Source organism: Dama dama, chromosome 7 (genome assembly GCF_033118175.1).
Source record: "Dama dama isolate Ldn47 chromosome 7, ASM3311817v1, whole genome shotgun sequence".
Classification (NCBI taxonomy): domain Eukaryota; kingdom Metazoa; phylum Chordata; class Mammalia; order Artiodactyla; family Cervidae; genus Dama; species Dama dama.
In genome coordinates, this window is record NC_083687.1 from 13659073 (window position 1) to 13675442 (window position 16370).

Here is a 16370-nt window from a genome sequence, read left to right on the forward strand (position 1 = left end):
CATTTGACTCAAGAACCTCATCACCCCCAAAGAAAACAGCACCTTCTCCTTCTTCCCATAGCTCGCTTTCTTTACCTGCTTCTTCCCCGGCCCAGGCGAAGGAACTTTCAGCCCCGCCTCCCAGCTCGTCCAAGCTCCGCCTTCTCGGTTCACCTGTGTGCCCAGCCCCTGACGTCACTGTTCGGCTTCAGCGGCCTGCAGGATTCTGGCTCCCGATTGGTCCGTCTCCCACAGCCTGCGCAGCCCACCAATGGCAGCGGCGGTGGGTTGGGGGGGGTGCCCACATCCAAGATGGCGCCCCCGGGAGCTGGGAGCGGGTGACCGGCAGCGGGGAAGCGGCCTGAGCTGGCCCTGCGATTGCGGGGTCCTGGGGGCATTTCACTGGGTAACCCCCTGGCCCGCCTACAAGGCCTTCCCCGGGCCGGAGCAATGGCCGCCGAGAATAGCAAGCAGTTTTGGAAGAGGAGCGCCAAGCTGCCGGGGAGGTGAGCCCAGGACGCTGAGAGGAAGAGGAGATTGGACCAAACCCTTCTAAATCCTAAGCCCTAAATTCCGCGGGCCTGGGGCGCCAGCGATCCAAGAATGCTGGTTTGGAGAACCTGGGCGTGGGGCGGAGGGGAGCTGGGACTGCCTGGTGGCGGCAGGACGGCTGTCAGGCAAAGGAGTGGGCGGCGAGCTTTGGAGATGGTTGGGTGTGGGAGCAGACCCGGGTCCGGGGGCGTCGGGCTCTTGAGGGGCTTCCCTCAGCCGGGAGGTGGCCGGAGTTCGCGCACAGGGGACAGTGGAGTTGGGTGAGTAATCAGTGTTGGTTCTGGGTTTGGAAGGCTATCCTCAGAGGTGCTTCTACTTTAAACAGAACTCCTTCTTGAGGGGGCGGGGGTCTTCACCACGAACAGGTGGTTGTTTGCACGAGGATGGCCCCTTCACTTGCTCCCCCACTCCTGCACGTACGACTGTTTCTTCTGGACTCCTAGAAAGGTTCTGGTGGGAGGTTGAGACTGTCTGCGGGGGTGTTGGGGGGTGGACACGAAAAGTGAGGAAAATTCTTCAACTCGACCTCACTTAAGATATCTTGAGTTGGTCCTTTCCCATTAGGAATTATTACAGGGTAACTTAGAATCGAGATGATTTCTTTAGCATTTTCTAAGGATTTGTCATACCCCAGTGGCCTCTTCTCCTCTGCCTGGTAATGTACTTCTTGTGCAAATGCATTAAATTCTTTCATTCTAGATTTGTTTAGGTGGAGAACAGATTATTTCTAAAATAATCTCCAGTCCTGCCCCACCCCTTTTTGGTATACGTTGAGACTCTTAACAATTGTCCATTCATCAGTCTACTGTTGGTTTATAGTTTCAATTTGTTTGGGGGTAGTGCTGAGAAATAAAAGGAGGAGTGTATGTTTCAATCTTAAATTTAAGATTTTGGCCAGGCACAGTCTGTTTGATAATGAAATTCATGATTGATTGTACCCCATGTGCTACCCTTCCTAACTTTTGATAATTCTTTAAACCTGTAGCTTTTTTGGTTTGTTTTATCAATAGCAAGAGAGAAGTCAGGGTCAGTGGTGGCTATATAGTGGACTTATTTATTGATAGGATCCTGTTAGATAGTCGGGGATCAGTTTTTCTTAATATAGTAAAAAATAAGGTAAGGGAATTCAGAAATAACTTCAGATTGAAATATGGAATAACAGCGCTAATGCTAAAGACTTCTGTGTTTTTAGGTAGGCACCACTTCCTGCCTACTGATTCCTTTTCCTTCCTGGTCTAGGGAGCTCTCCAGTCTGGCTAACTGCTGTTCTCCGGGGTTTTCCATGGTGAGATCATTAAATTTTGACATCAAAAGTGATCATCAGAATCTATGGGAAAACTGTTAAATCAGGAAGCAGTATTTGAGGTGTGGGACATGGCATAGTCTTTTTGTGCCTACCAACTGCTGGTTGTTACTAACAGTGTTTATTTTCTATATTTCCTCTTTTGGATTGTAGAAGCAGTCATCTTTTTTGCAGAGCACTATTTTTTGTGAGATAGGAAGAGGAATCTTTTCAGTTTCTTCAAGTTTGTGGCTTCCTTTTTCATTTTGAAGAGGAATATGAAAGGATAGAGGAGAGAACATTTGAGTTCTGAAAGCTTTGGATTATTATTGGAGTGTTATCTGTGTGAGCAAGGACAATTAATCTCTTTAAGCCTCAGTTTCCTTATCTGTGAAAAGAGGATATAAATACTTTCTTCAGGATTCCTGTGTGGATTGAATTAAACATCTTATTTGTAAAGAACCTAAAACAATATTTATATTTAGCACATTATAGTTGCTCAATAAATACTAGTTATTAATATTGCTGTTATTATTAGAGAAAGTATACATTTAAAAGAATGTTTCTCTGATCCTCATTCCAGTAAGAGGTATTTATGTTCATTGTTTATCTTAAGACATTAAAATGTTGCCATGATTCATAATGGTTTTTAGTACCTTGCTTGTTGAAGAGAAATATTGCTCAACTGTGTGCTTTTAGCAAGGAAGCCCTAGGTTATGGGAGAAAATAAAAAAGTGCTTTGATGTAAGGAAAGTATTAGTACATTTTCTCAAGAATAGAACTCTTGCATTTGTACTCTCTCAGTCATAGTGAAGAAAAACTTTGTCTGGGTGGAGCAGTGACACAGATAACTGTCTCGGTCCATGGCAACTTAGAAGTGGGGCTAGCTTCCTCTCTGCAAATTGAAAGGTAAAAATCCAGAATGATAGCAGATGACTTCCAGTTTCTTTGATCATGATCCAGCAACCTTAATTATAGCAAATAGGAATTTTATGTAGTAAAATAGCCTCAAGTTCAAAATGAATTAAGCATCCTTTTGTGAAATAACAGCTTTATTGAGATAATTCACATATCATGAAACTTTACCCTTTTGAAGTATATAATTTGGTGGTATTTAGTATATTCATCTAGAGTATAAATGGTTTTGTGCAGCCATCAACACTAATTTCAGAGTATTTTCATCACCCCGAAATGAAACCTCATATCCATTAGTAGTCACTCCTCCTCCCCCCCCCCCCACTCCCTCTGGCCCTTGGCAACCACTGATCTTTTGGTTTATATGGATTTACCTATTCTGAACATTTTGCATAGATGGAATAATGTAGTAAGAGGCCTTTTGTGACTGGTTTCTTTTAGGTGTAGTGTTTTCAAGGCTCATTCTTATTGTGGCATGTATCAGAATTTCATTCCTTTCACGGCTGAGTAACATTCCTTGTATGTATGCACCTCGCTTTGTTTATCCATGGACGTTAGAGCTGTTTCCACTTTTTGGCTCTTATGAATAAAACTGTGAAATCCGTGTGCAGGTTTTTTTGTGTGAAAGTATGTTTTCCATTCCTTTGACTATATGTAGAAGTGGAATTGCTTCATATAGTCATTTGATGGAATTAAGCATCTTTATAAGTGCTCTCAGTTATTCATAAGAGCCCCGTGTGCTTAATATATCAAATGGTCCTTGTGTGGATGCCTAGGAAGGCAGGAGGCAGTATGTACCATGTGGTTAAAAATACAGGCTCTGGAAACTTGAAACTAGTAGATAAATAAGTTCTGGAGACTTAATGGACAGCATAGTGATTATAGTCAACAACACTGTATTATAATCTTCAAAGTTGCTAGGAGACTAGCTCTTAATTATTCTTACCACAAAGAAGAAATGTTCATTATGTGACATGATAGAAGTGTTAGCCAGTGCGATGGTAGTAATCATATTGCAGTAGAGCTGTCTCTCAGTGTCTGGGAGGGAATTGGTTCCAGGACCCCCTTGGATACCAAGATCTGCAGATGTTCAAGTCCTTTATATGAGGTGCATATCTATGGGTTTTGCATCCATCCACAAATTCAACCAACTGTGGACCAAACTTCAGAGAGAGACTGTAAGGGTACCGAACCAATAGAATGTACATCTTAAACTTACACAAGATTTTGTGTCAATTATATCTCCAAAAAGGGAGAAAGCATGGAAAAGAATGCAAGCTCTGGAACCTGACTGCCTGGTTTCAAATCTCAGCTCTGCCGCTTTCTGTGTGACCTTGGGCAAATTACTTAACCTCTTGGTGCCTTAGTTTCCTCCTGTAAAATGAGGGCAGAGTGAGTACCTTATAAGGCTGTTATGAGAATTAAATGAGGTAATGCATAGAAAGTGCGTAGAAGGTACTCAGTAACATAAGCCATTATGAAAATGCTAGTTGTGATTACAGTAGCTTCTATTTTTATTTGTTTCTCCTCCTCGCTCTAGTTTCAGAAACTTGAATTGAAGAACTTTGATCAGTGGCACATCTGGAGCCCCCCAGTGAGTCCTGGGTGGAAAAAATACTGCCTGTTGTTAATTAGGCAGAGGGTTTGTGGAAGCACAAAAGAGCCTAATGTAGGGTCACTGTGACTGCCAGAGGTTCATTAGCAATGAGGGGTATGATTTTGAGCAGTGCTTCTCAAACTTTAATGAGTCACCTGGAGGGGCTTGTTAAAACATAGATTGCCAAGCCCCACTTCTGAATTTCTAATTCCGTCCATCTGAGGTGGAGCACCAGAAGTTGAGTTTCTGAGAAGTTCCCAGAGGGTACCACTCCTGCTAATCTGGGAGCTGCACTTTGAGAACCACTGAGAAAAGAGCCTTGAATTAGATTGAAAGAAACCTGATTTCTGATGCTGGATGCTTTTCCCAAATGGATGTTGAACAATTTTTTTTGGCCACACAGTGTGGCCTGTGGGGTCTTAGTTCCCGGATCAGGGATCAAACTTGTGCCCTCTGCAGTGGAAGCATGGTGTCTTAACCACTGGACTGCCAGGGAAGTCCCTGGATACTGAACAATTAATGCATCTCTGTTTTGCTGTCTAATAGCATCTCTCATGTAACGCATCCAAGCAGAACTTTTTGATTTCCACATCTGCCCACTCCTGCAAATCTTCTCTCTCCAGTCTCACGTAAATGGTCCAGCCATTCACCAAGTCCCTCGGACCAAAAATCCTAATGTCTTTCATTCTCTTTCTCTTCCTGCTACATCCAGTTCATTAGCAGGTTCTGTGTTGGCTTGTCAGAATATATCCTGAATATGAGCAGTTCTCATCACTTCTACTCCCTACTTCCAGGATCAAACTGAGTCCTCTCTTGCCTGGACCACTGCTGTACCTTCCTCATTGGTCTCCCTGCTGTGAGTGGGGGCTTCCCTTGTGGCTCAGCTGGTAAAGAATCTGCCTGCAATGCGGGAGACCTGGGTTCGATCCCTGGGTTGGGCTGTGAGTGGAGTCGGTGCCCCTAACCCCCATTGTTCAAATCAGCTGTAGTTAAGAGTCTGCTGCAGTTAGTACACGGATAGGCCATGAGGTCTTTGACTGGGGTAATGGCAATAAAGGACAAGTTTGGGACTTGGTAAATCACTGGACTTGGGGAGTGAGGGAGATAGAGGGGCTGAAGGGATGTACCCTCAGGTTTCTGGCTTAGGTGGTCAGGTAAGATAGTGGTATCCTATCTTCAGAAAAAGTCACAGTTTAGGACAACATGCTAACTACTCCATGTTCAATTTCCTTATCTATGAAATGAAGTCTGGATTAAGTGAGCTCTGAGGCTCTTACTGGTTCTGAAGTTGAATGTTAAACTTGCCAATTCCAACTCATGTCACTGAATGTTTCTCTTCTGCTCTGTCAGTCACAGAGGCATGATTGATAGGTAAGAATAGCTTGGGGGTGGGCAGGGAGCACTGAAGGTAGGTTTTTCTATCTTATGCTTTTGAAAGTGGTGAATTTCTGGCCCCACCGCACGTTTGAGTGTCACGAAATTATAGAATGTTATCATTCAACCCTGAAAGCACTGCTGATGAGGAAACCGAGGCCAGAGAGGGAAAGTAGCCCCAAATCACACTGCAAATTTCTTGACTCCTGGTCCACACTCTGTTGCTGTCTCCCCCTTCCCTCAGTCTCTGCTAAGATGGTAAATAACCCTCTGTCCAAGCACCTCATCTGGTTCAAGAGTATGGACGCTTCCAGTGAAAATGTGGATGAGACTTGGAATAGAAGAGACAAATGTGAGCCAAACCCTGGCTAATTCCCCACAGTCTCATCCCCAATCCTTCTAGGAAGGGCTTCTCCCTCTTTTTAAGCAAAAATGGGCTTCCCAGGTGGTGCTAGTGGTAAAGAACCTGCCTGCCAATGCAGGAGACATAAGAGATGGGTGCTCAACCCCTGGGTCAGAAGATCGCCCAGAGGAGGGCATGGCAACCGACTCCAGTATTCTTGCCTGGAGAATCCCATGGACAGAGGAGGCTGGTAGGCCATGGTCCATAGGGTCGCAAAGAGTCAGACACAACTGAAATGACTTAGCACATATGCACGTTTATCATTAAAGTCAAGGAGCTCTTTTAATATTCAGTGACACTGAGAAGTGCCTGATCCCTTGAATTACTTAGGAGCCCGTAGATTTTTAACTGAAACCTTCTCTGTCATTTGGTCGTTTTTCATAACATTAAAGAATTTGATAGTAGACTCAGTGTAATGGTCCCAGCCTGTCTGAGCAGGTACATTACAACCTATTCTTAGCTTGGAAATGCTTTACTGATTAAGTCAGTGACTAGGAGATGCTAAATTACCACCGCAGCAGCGTGGATCCCCAGTTCTGGAAGACTTCCATCGAGTGAGCGTTTGACCCTGCGTTGACTGCCAGCGTGTTTGGCTTCAAAGTGAATAGCCCTGTTTGCTTTAGCTCCTCTGCCTGTGCTGAACAAACACCTGTTGATCTTTTTTCCTATCAGGCTTTTTGCACTGTTCCAACTACGGCAGCCAGCTATGCCAACACGTTCTGCAGTGTTGGTTTATTGAGGGGAACAATGGAGGTTGACCAAGACTTCTGCTTCATTTTTTCCTTTCTTGTGGCGCAGCCCATGGCCTTCTTTTCTCTGTATGTGCACTTTAGTTTCTCTGAGATACAGTGTGACTGCCTCTTCATTTTGAGGTGTAGCTAGACAGGAGTCAACTTAAACAGAGGCTGGGTTCTCCATCGTCCCAGGCTTGGCTCACTGAGTTTTGTTAAGTCATGCTCTGCCAGGTGGTGAGGGGACCACAGAAAAAGACATGGCCCCACCGCTGCTGTGTGGAATCTGAAAGTACTTGGCAGCTCAGCTTCCCCCTGGAGAGAATGCTCAGTGTTATTGTCTTTCTGGTTTTTCCACTTAAGCATATGTTACTTTTGTAATCAGAAAAACTGAGAAGTGGAGCTGGGTGAAAACACACTGTTGAGTGAGAAAAGCAAGACGTAGACCGATATGTACAGTGTGCAGTCTTTCATGTAAAAGTTTTAAACATAAAAAAAGATACTGCATGTTTATGGATACATGAATATATGTAAAAGTATAAAGACAGACGGGAAGGATTTTGTATCCACTTCAGGATAGTGGTTATCTCTTCAGTAGGCAGGGGAACCGGACTGGGAACTGCACCTGGAACTTCAGAAGTCTCTTTAACACTTTATTAAAAAAAAGAAAAAGAAATGTGACAGGCGTTAATTATTTGTTAAGTCAGAGTGATGGGTTCGTGGGTGTTTGTTATATCTTTCTCTATACTTTTCTTTGTTTTTGAAAATGTGAATTAAATGCCTTTTACTCTTGTGGTAAAGCAAATGTTTTTTAAATGTGTGTTGGAGAAATCATCCAGCCAACCATGAAATTAAGTAAGATTTAAAGTAGCATTTATGATTTAGCATCCAAGTAAGTCATAAATATGGTGTGATGCCATTTATATGAAGTTTTTAAAACATGCAAAACAATATTCTATATTGTTTCGGGTTACATGCATGGAAAATATAAAAACAAAAATGAGGATGAAAAATGCCAGACTCCATGGTTTCCTGAGAAGAGTTGTGCTGGGGTTTCGACTCCATAATATCTTATTTCTTATGTAGGTGTTGAGCACCTACCTGGGTATACTTTATATTATGCTCTAAATCTAGTTTACTTAAAAAATAGTTTATTCTTTAAAAGCAGTATAAGCCTTAATTTCTGAGTTTTAGGGAATCAGTGAAGGCATGCATGGGTTAGTGGATGCTGGGGATAGGTTCAGAGAAGGTCTCATGGGGCAGAGGGTGTAGAATTTGAAGGACTGTTTCAGGATGGATAAAATTCTTAAAGTGAAACGGGGAGAAGAGCCCAGCTTCGTGTTTGAGGTTAGGGTGTGTGGAGACCAACCTACTCTAGAGTTGAGTTTGGGTCTAGTAGAAGAGTATTGTACAGGTTGATAGGTGAATTATACATGCCCAGAAATTTTGCACCTTAATCACCAGGCTCTTGCAGTTTGCCTTCATTTAGTCATCTGGGCTTCTCTTCCTTTTCTAACTTCTTGCCTCTCGTTTTTGAGATTCAATAAACTGATAAATTATCCAGAGTGTCCCAGGTACAGACACATTATGGTTTAGTTCAGGAATATGTTAATTAAAATGTTAACAAATACGTTATGGTTTTAGTTCAGAAATAAGTTCAATTTAGGCTGTGATACCTTTGCTGATAAAGTCCGTCATTTATCTTGGCCTTTCTGGCTATGCCAGCACTCTGGGCTGACATCTTTAAAAATTAGTCTACAGTGATGTTAAGGTCCTTTTCCTGGGTGATTATTGATGGCCTTTAGCTCCTAAACCTGCACCATTAGGATTGCTTTTCTTTCTGCTGTGTTACTGGCAGGTGGTAACACTGTTTCATGGAGAGAATCTAAGGAGTCTGTCTTATTCTGCTACTCAGTCACCCAACCCAACTTTCCCAGTAACATCTTCCTGCAGAGTTTATTCTCTGATCTTTTTATTTTGCTAACATAGAAGCTTATGGACTTAGAGAGTTCAAGTGCACTCAACCTAAGACTATTTGCAGATGCTGAATACAAATCAGTTGCCCTTTGGGTTTTCTAGTTTGTTTGTGCTGTTTGTTTTATCTGAGCTTTCTCTCTCTCAGCCAAACTTTCCTGTATTCTTTAATCCTTCTTTTCTCTCTTCTTTTCTTCTGCCTGGGAAACTGTAAACACATTCAAGTAGCATTGTTTGTATTTCTGTAATAGTACATGTGATGGTTTTTTGCAAATTACTTAACAACCTTCCAAGATGTTCAGAAATCTTACTACTAAAAAGGTCAGGGCCCTAGTCATAGCTAAAGATTTATACAAGAATATTCCCTTTGGAATCAATGTGAAATCAATGTGAAAATGATCAGATTGACTCCATTTTTATTTAAACGCAACTTTAGGATCACGTCTTTATGTCAAAGTAGGTACTTGGTAAACCTACTTGTTCTGTTTTCTAAATGTTAGTAAAGAATAAATTACAAAAATCTGGGGGAGGGAGAAAACCAACATTTCTTAAGCACTGAGTGTATGCCAGCATTTACCTCATCACCAGCTATTATTGCTTAACTACCTGTAGGAATTGTGCTGAAGGACTTTTTACACATTATCCCATTTAAACTTCCCAGTACTCTTAAGATTGCTTAATTTATTTCTTTTTTTTTTTTCCATTTATTTTTATTTGTTGGAGGCTCATTACTTTACAATATTGTAGTGGTTTTTGCCATACATTGACATGAATCAGCCATGGATTTACATGTGTTCCCCATCCCGATCCCCTCTCCCCTTAATTTATTTCTTAGAAAGGTGATCATGTATACAATACTAATTGAGAAAGGTATAAAAAGGTTTGAGTGAAAACTTACTCTCTGCCACAGGACCCTCCAATCATCAGTTCTACCTCCATACCACTGCTTCTGATGTCTTGTGTGTTCTTTCAGAAGTATGCTGTAAATACATAAACATAATCATATGTAAGTATGTGGATATATTTTATTTTAAAGATTTTTATACAAAATGGAGTTATTACTTTGCATATAATTCTGTATCTTTTTTTCAATGAGTGTTTCATGTCAGTGGGTATAGAATTGCCTCATTCTTTTCTTTTTTTTTTGGCTGCATTGGGTCTTAGTTGTGGCATGTGGAATCTAGTTTCCTGAGCAGGGATCGAACCCAGGCCCCTGCATGGCCAGTGTGGAGTTTTAGCCACTGGACCACCAGGGAAGTCCCGCCTCATTCTTTTTAACAGATGTACTGTAGTTGATTTTACCAGTCCCATTGATAATAGTCCCTTTTCTTTTAATAGATAAGTTCAACCCATATATATTTATTGGAGGGACTGCTATATTTGGTTTTAGTTCTATTTTTAATATTTTCTTTTAAAAAACTTTCATTATCAGGACTGTACTTGCTTTGGGAGGTGGGTATATTCTGGTGTAGGTTCTGATGATTTGAAAGAGTTATCTTGTTATTCTAGTGATTGTGTGTAAGTTTATACCATGTTTCTTCAGACAGTGTCTGTTGACTCCCTACCATGAGTAATGATGAAATTAGTACTATTTCCTGCCTCCTTCCCACCTGCTTTTAGTTGATTACAGTTATTTTTCTTAGTTTTATATCTTTAAACATACCTGTATATTAGGGCATCAGAGAATGAGATGGCTGGATGGCATCACCAGTGCAGTGGACATGAACTTGGGCAAACTTCAGGAGATGATGAAGGACAAGGAGGCCTGGCATGTTGCAGTCCACGGGGTCACAAAGACTCAAACACGACTGGGAGACTCAGCAACAACAACATACCTATATATTGCTTGAACTACCAGTTATAAGTATCTTTTGAGCCTTGTCAGTAAAAGATGAGGAAATCAGTCTACTTATTTCAGTCCACTTTTCCTCCATCCCACTCTAACCTTTGCCAATTACATTATTTTTGCCTTCTCTTCTGCAACCAGAAAGCCTCAAATTTAAGGCTCAATCTTTACAGTTTTAAAAATTTACGTCCTGATTGACTGTTGCCTGCACTGGGTCTTGGTTCTACGTGGGGGCCACTGTCCAGCTGTGGTGCAGGGGCTTCTTTTGTTGCAGAGTCCAGGTTCTGGGAGGACAGGCGGGCTCCAGGAGCTGCAGCGTGTGTGCTCAGTAGTTGCGATTCTCCAGCTCTAGAGCTTGGGCTCCGTGGTTGTGGCAGACGGGCTTAGTTGCGCCGGGGCGTGTGGAAGCATGTAGAGTCTCTTCAGAACAGGGATCGAACCTGTGTCCCCTACATTGGCAGGCAGAGTCTTGTCCACCACCAGCCTTTTGCCCTGCCATAGTTTCTCCATTTATTATATTATTAATTGAAGTTTTTCCTCTAGTAGTTTCTTCAGGAAGGAGTCAAGGAAACCAGATTCCCTGAGTTCTTACATGCTGAAGCATGCTTTTCTGTTGCCTATGTGCTTAAAACAACAGTTTGGCTTGGTATACAGTTATTTCAGGTGACTCTGTTTTTGTTTTATTTATTTATTTATTTATTTTTTCATTTATTTTTATTAGTTGGAGGCTAATTACTTCACAACATTGCAGTGGGTTTTGTCATACATTGACATGAATCAGCCTTGTTGTTTTTTTTAAACTGTGAACTACTGTAGAAAAGTACATGAAACAATTGTGTGGTATGGTAACTTGATAAGCTTGATAAATAGTCAGAAAGTGAACGCCCCGGAAGCCCCCGTGTCTGTTTTCTATCACACCTCCTTCCTTCCCCACCAAGAGATAACCACATCCTTTTATGTTAACCACTCCGTGCTTCCTTTATTGTGTTACTAGTATGGATGATCCCTAAGGGATAGAAATCATTTTTGCCAGTTTGTGAAATATGTATAAATAGAATCATACAGTATTTACTCTTTGATTCTTTGCTTGTTTTTTTTGTTCAATGTGACATTTGTAAGATCCATTCACATTACTTGCAACCTTACACCATTTATTTACATTGCTATAAAGTGTTTTATTACATAAACACATGGAAGTTTATTTCACTGTTGATAGACAGTTGGGTTATTTCTAGTTTGGAGCTAAAAGGATCCATAATGCCATCAGTTCAGTTCAGTCACTCAGTCGTGTCCGACTCTGTGACCCTGTGAACTGCAGCACGCCAGGACTCCCTTCCATCACCAACTCCCGGAGTTTACTCAAACTCATGCCCATTGAGTCGGTAATGCCATCCAACCATCTCATCCTCTGCTGTCCCCTTCTCCTCCCACCTTCAATCTTTCTCAGCATCAGGGTCTTTTCAAATGAGTCAGCTCTTTGCATCAGGTGGCCAAAGTATTGGATTCAGCTTCAACATCAAAGTTTCAGCTTCAGCATCAGTCCTTCCAATGAATATTCAGGACTGATTTCCTTTAGGATGGACTGGTTGGATCTCCTTGCAGTCCAAGGGACTCTCAAGAGTCTTCTCCAACACCACAGTTCAAAAGCATCAATTCTTTGGTGCTCTACTTTCTTTATAGTCTAACTCTCACATCCATACATGACTACTAGAAATACCATAGCCTTGACTAGATGGACCTTTGTTGGCAAAGTAATGTCTCTGCTTTTTAATATGCTGTCTAGGTTTGTCATAGCTTTTCTTCCAAGGAGCAAGCATCTTTTAATTTCATGGCTGCAGTCACCATCTGCAGTGATTTTGGAGCCCGAAAAAATAAAATCTCTCACTGTTTCCATGGCTTCCCCATCTATTTGCCATGAAGTGATGAGACTGGATGTCATGATCTTAGTTTTCTGAATGTTGGGTTTTAAGCCAGTTTTTTCACTCTCCTCTTTCACTTTCATCAAGAGGCTCTTTAGTTCTTCATTTTCTGCCATAAGGGTAGTGTCATCTGCATATCTGAGATTATAAACACTTTTATATGTGTTTCCTGATACACATATCTTTGTCTCTCTAAAGACATATATATATATATATATATATATATATATATATATATATGTCTTTGGTCTTAGGGGATGCATATTTTGTTCTTCCTCAGTTAGCCAGACTTTTTCTAAGTGGTTCTATCAGTTTACACCCCTGCCAGCGGCTGTGAGAACCCCTGGGTCACTCCTCCCTTGATTTGTGGTGTGCTTCACTGTCGTGTGGTCCACGTGGTCCTTTGGGGTAGGCGATATTCCAGTTTTACAGATAAGAAAGCGTGTTCAAAGTGGTCAGGTAGTTTAGTGAAAGTTTATAGTGGATGCCACGACCTGCATTTGAACTGTATTCTCTCCAACTGTAAGCCTTCCCATGCTGCCTTCACGGATAGAACTTCCTGATAATTGCATAGGGGGTTGAAACCTCACCAGGGAAGATGAATTTTTTTTTTTAAAGAGTAGGTTGCCATCCTTCGGCTTGGGCATAGTTGTTCTTGGAGGTAACCTGTCTCAGAGTCCCTTCCAATGTTGTGATGCAGGTGGTACTCACCCAACATATCTACCTTCCTGACAACTTGTGTCTTCCTTTTTTCTCTCGCTTTTAGCATCCAGCCCGTGTATGGAGCACAGCACCCTCCTCTGGACCCTCGGCTCACCAAAAAGTAAGTCAAGATATTTTTCCTCTCATGCATGGACTTCTTCTAAAACCCGTGGAACCCTCCCCTACTTTGTAGAAGTGACAGTTTCCGCTTCGACCTTTTCTAGCTTCTCCTCTGTTCTGTTTTGGATCAGAAGATGAACAGTCTTCTTACCTCTAAGCAGTCTGTCACTAAGTGGAAAATTAAGTTACATCAGAGATCTTTGTCTTATGTTGGAAGTTGGTTTATATAGGGTTTGTCTCTGTTCAGTGAGAAGGTCTTTATTTGGTAAATATTGTCCTAAACTTGGCTGATTGATGATCTTCTGGCTTCTGGAGACCATGCTTCTGTATATATATATAGATAGATAGATAGACAGATAGATACACCTCCCTTCTTCCTTACTTACTGTCTGAGAACCAGGGCAAATAGAACTTAACTATGGAGCTGGCATTCTCCAGGTCCTTTTTTTCTTTGACACACTCAAGGAAACCCAGCCAGACAGTGGAGTTAAAAGCTCCCTAGAGGCTATTTCTCCTAGCAAAATTCTAATAAATTATTTTCAAACACAGAAGAGCCATAGTTAAATCCCAGATGTGTGGGTGTGTATTCATACCCCCAATTATCACTTTATCACACCTTTCCCTCATAGGCCATCGTTCAGTCACAATAAGTTTAAATGATGGGTCATCTTCTCACATGTTCTAAGAACTTTGGCCTCTCTCTTTCTGCAGGTTTAATCTTAGAGTCTTACCTCTAGGAAATCATGTCATTCATAGTGAAAGCTGAATGATTTAAGAAGTACAGGAGACCTAGATTTTCATCCTTCTGGGGCCTGTGTCATCATAGCCACCCTTTCTTCCTTCATAGTCAGTGGGGAAGTAAAGAGAATGTACATTAAAGTATTTTGAATACCTAGAAAAATACCTTACAAATATGCGTTATCAATATTTTAATATTCTTTTAATAACTTAGCTGAATGTGTGGTGAACTTTTCTCTAATTCCACCAACCCATTCTTTTTTCAATTTGGCCAATATGTAGAAGGTACAGTTGAGGAACAGGGAGGCCTGGCGTGCTGCGATTCACGGGGTCGCAAAGAGTCGGACACGACTGAGCGACTGAACTGAACTGAACAGTCTTCTGAAATACTGTGAAGCATGACTGCTATTCATTTCTGTAAAATGCAGTTTCGTTTTGTTTTTTTAATCAGGTATCACCAGTGTAAGCTTTCTGAGGGCTGGGACTTTGTTTTGTTCACCAGTGTGCCTTAACACACAGACAAGCAGAAAAGAAAATTCAGTAAATGTTACTATAAAACATTTATTGCCCTTATTTTAGGTCCTAAGGTACTAAGTAAATATTTACGGAAAGAAGGAATGAAATCCCTCCATTTACTTAGATAGTAGGTTTTTCTTTAACATTTCTTAGTATGTATCTTGTATTAGATCTTCTCAAGGGGATACATGTTTTCTGTGCTATTTGCGTGATATTTCCATTAAGCATGATGAGTTCTATTTCCCAGTTTTACTCACAGTGGACCGTTTGGTTTGTTGGCCAGTGGGGCAGGCACTGTTAATTACCTACCCAGCCGCCTTCCTGGCCCCTGCTTCTTCCTTGCTCAAGACCGTAGTTTCATTCAGCTCTTGAACAGGCAACAGTGTACTTAGAGTAGGCATCTGGGTTAGTTTAAGCCTTTTATAATAATTCCTTGGTATTACCAGTGACTAATCTGTGATGGGCTCATCTTGTTGGTTCTGGCCAGTGAGCTATAAAAGAAAGTCTCCTGAAGGAGGGTTTTTAGCAGGATTTTCTTTTCCAGTCAGTGAGAGATCATTTTGTGAAGAAAGCCACATTCTGCCTCCACTCACATTGCCTGCTTTTACATGTGTTAATGTGAAAATAAGGTGCCAAAAACTGTTAACAGTTAACTTGTAACCTGAGGGAAAGACAGGAGAATTATAGAGACACCAGCTCAGTACCCTGACATCACGGTCTTTATAATTTAAGTGTCAGAGTCGAGTATTCTGTTCCTTTTACCCAATTCTGTTCACTGCCAGGATTTGTCCATGTTTGTAAGGCAGTGGGATGTACTATCCTATTTTATGTTTGGTTCAGAGTCACCATACCTTGCCTGCACCTGTCATCCACTGAGTTTTCCTTGAAATCTGTATTTAGGATGGGTCTTAAAATATCACCATATCCCAAACTACAAAGGCAAACTTTATACACTCTTGTTTTGCACCTGTTAACAATATAAAACCATGAATGTTTCCACTGGTCATTCAGCAGAATTGCATTCATGCGACCAGTAGAAGTAGTTATTTAGCTCTGTAATTTGGGAGGAATATAATTGTCACCGAATAAATTGCATCCCCTATTTTTTGTGTGTGTGCACATGGTGGTTTGGTATTAGCACTCTACAGTAAGAGATAACATGTGGGTCTGCGCTGGACCATTTTACAATTCCAGATTGTTACTATAAAACATTTATTGTGCTTATTTTAGTACCTTTGTTGGGACATTTTTATTACTTTCTCTGATACATGATTATCATTCCACTTTAGACCATTAATTACTGAGTGGTTAATCCTCATCACAGCAGAAGCCTTTACGTTGGATCTTCAATCATCTAAACTGCACAAGCACAACCAGTCATTCCCCGTCTGTGTGTATTGACTTCCATTTGCCAAATTATTGCCATTAGTGGTAATACTGCCTGCAATAATTTTTATTGCTCAGATAAAACTAGTCTTACCGCAGAGTGGCCCCATTGGCCACCTGATGGTATGACAGGCTTCTAAATTTATTGTTTTCTGAATTGATATCCTAGTTCTGAGTTATAATTCTAGTTCACGCAAAGCCCCTCTAGTTATTGATATAACTGGATTTACTGAATTCCCCACTTGCTTACATCCCTTACCAGTGTCAAATAAATCTGTCATATTTCTACTAAGTGAACAGCCATATCAGTAAAAACAGTATAGTATTAATCCAATT

At 41.3% G+C, this 16370-nt stretch overlaps 1 protein-coding gene across 1 annotated transcript in view; it reads left to right on the forward strand.

The window, feature by feature from the left end:
- The first annotated feature begins 277 nt into the window (after positions 1-277).
- The window catches only part of TBC1D22B (TBC1 domain family member 22B), a 67198-nt gene continuing 51105 nt past the window's right edge, over positions 278-16370 (forward strand). The window contains exons 1-2 of the mRNA XM_061146600.1: positions 278-485; positions 13339-13395. Of these exons, the coding sequence (XP_061002583.1) occupies positions 430-485; positions 13339-13395 (113 nt within the window). The 5' untranslated portion in view covers positions 278-429. The remainder of the gene's footprint in view (positions 486-13338; positions 13396-16370) is intronic.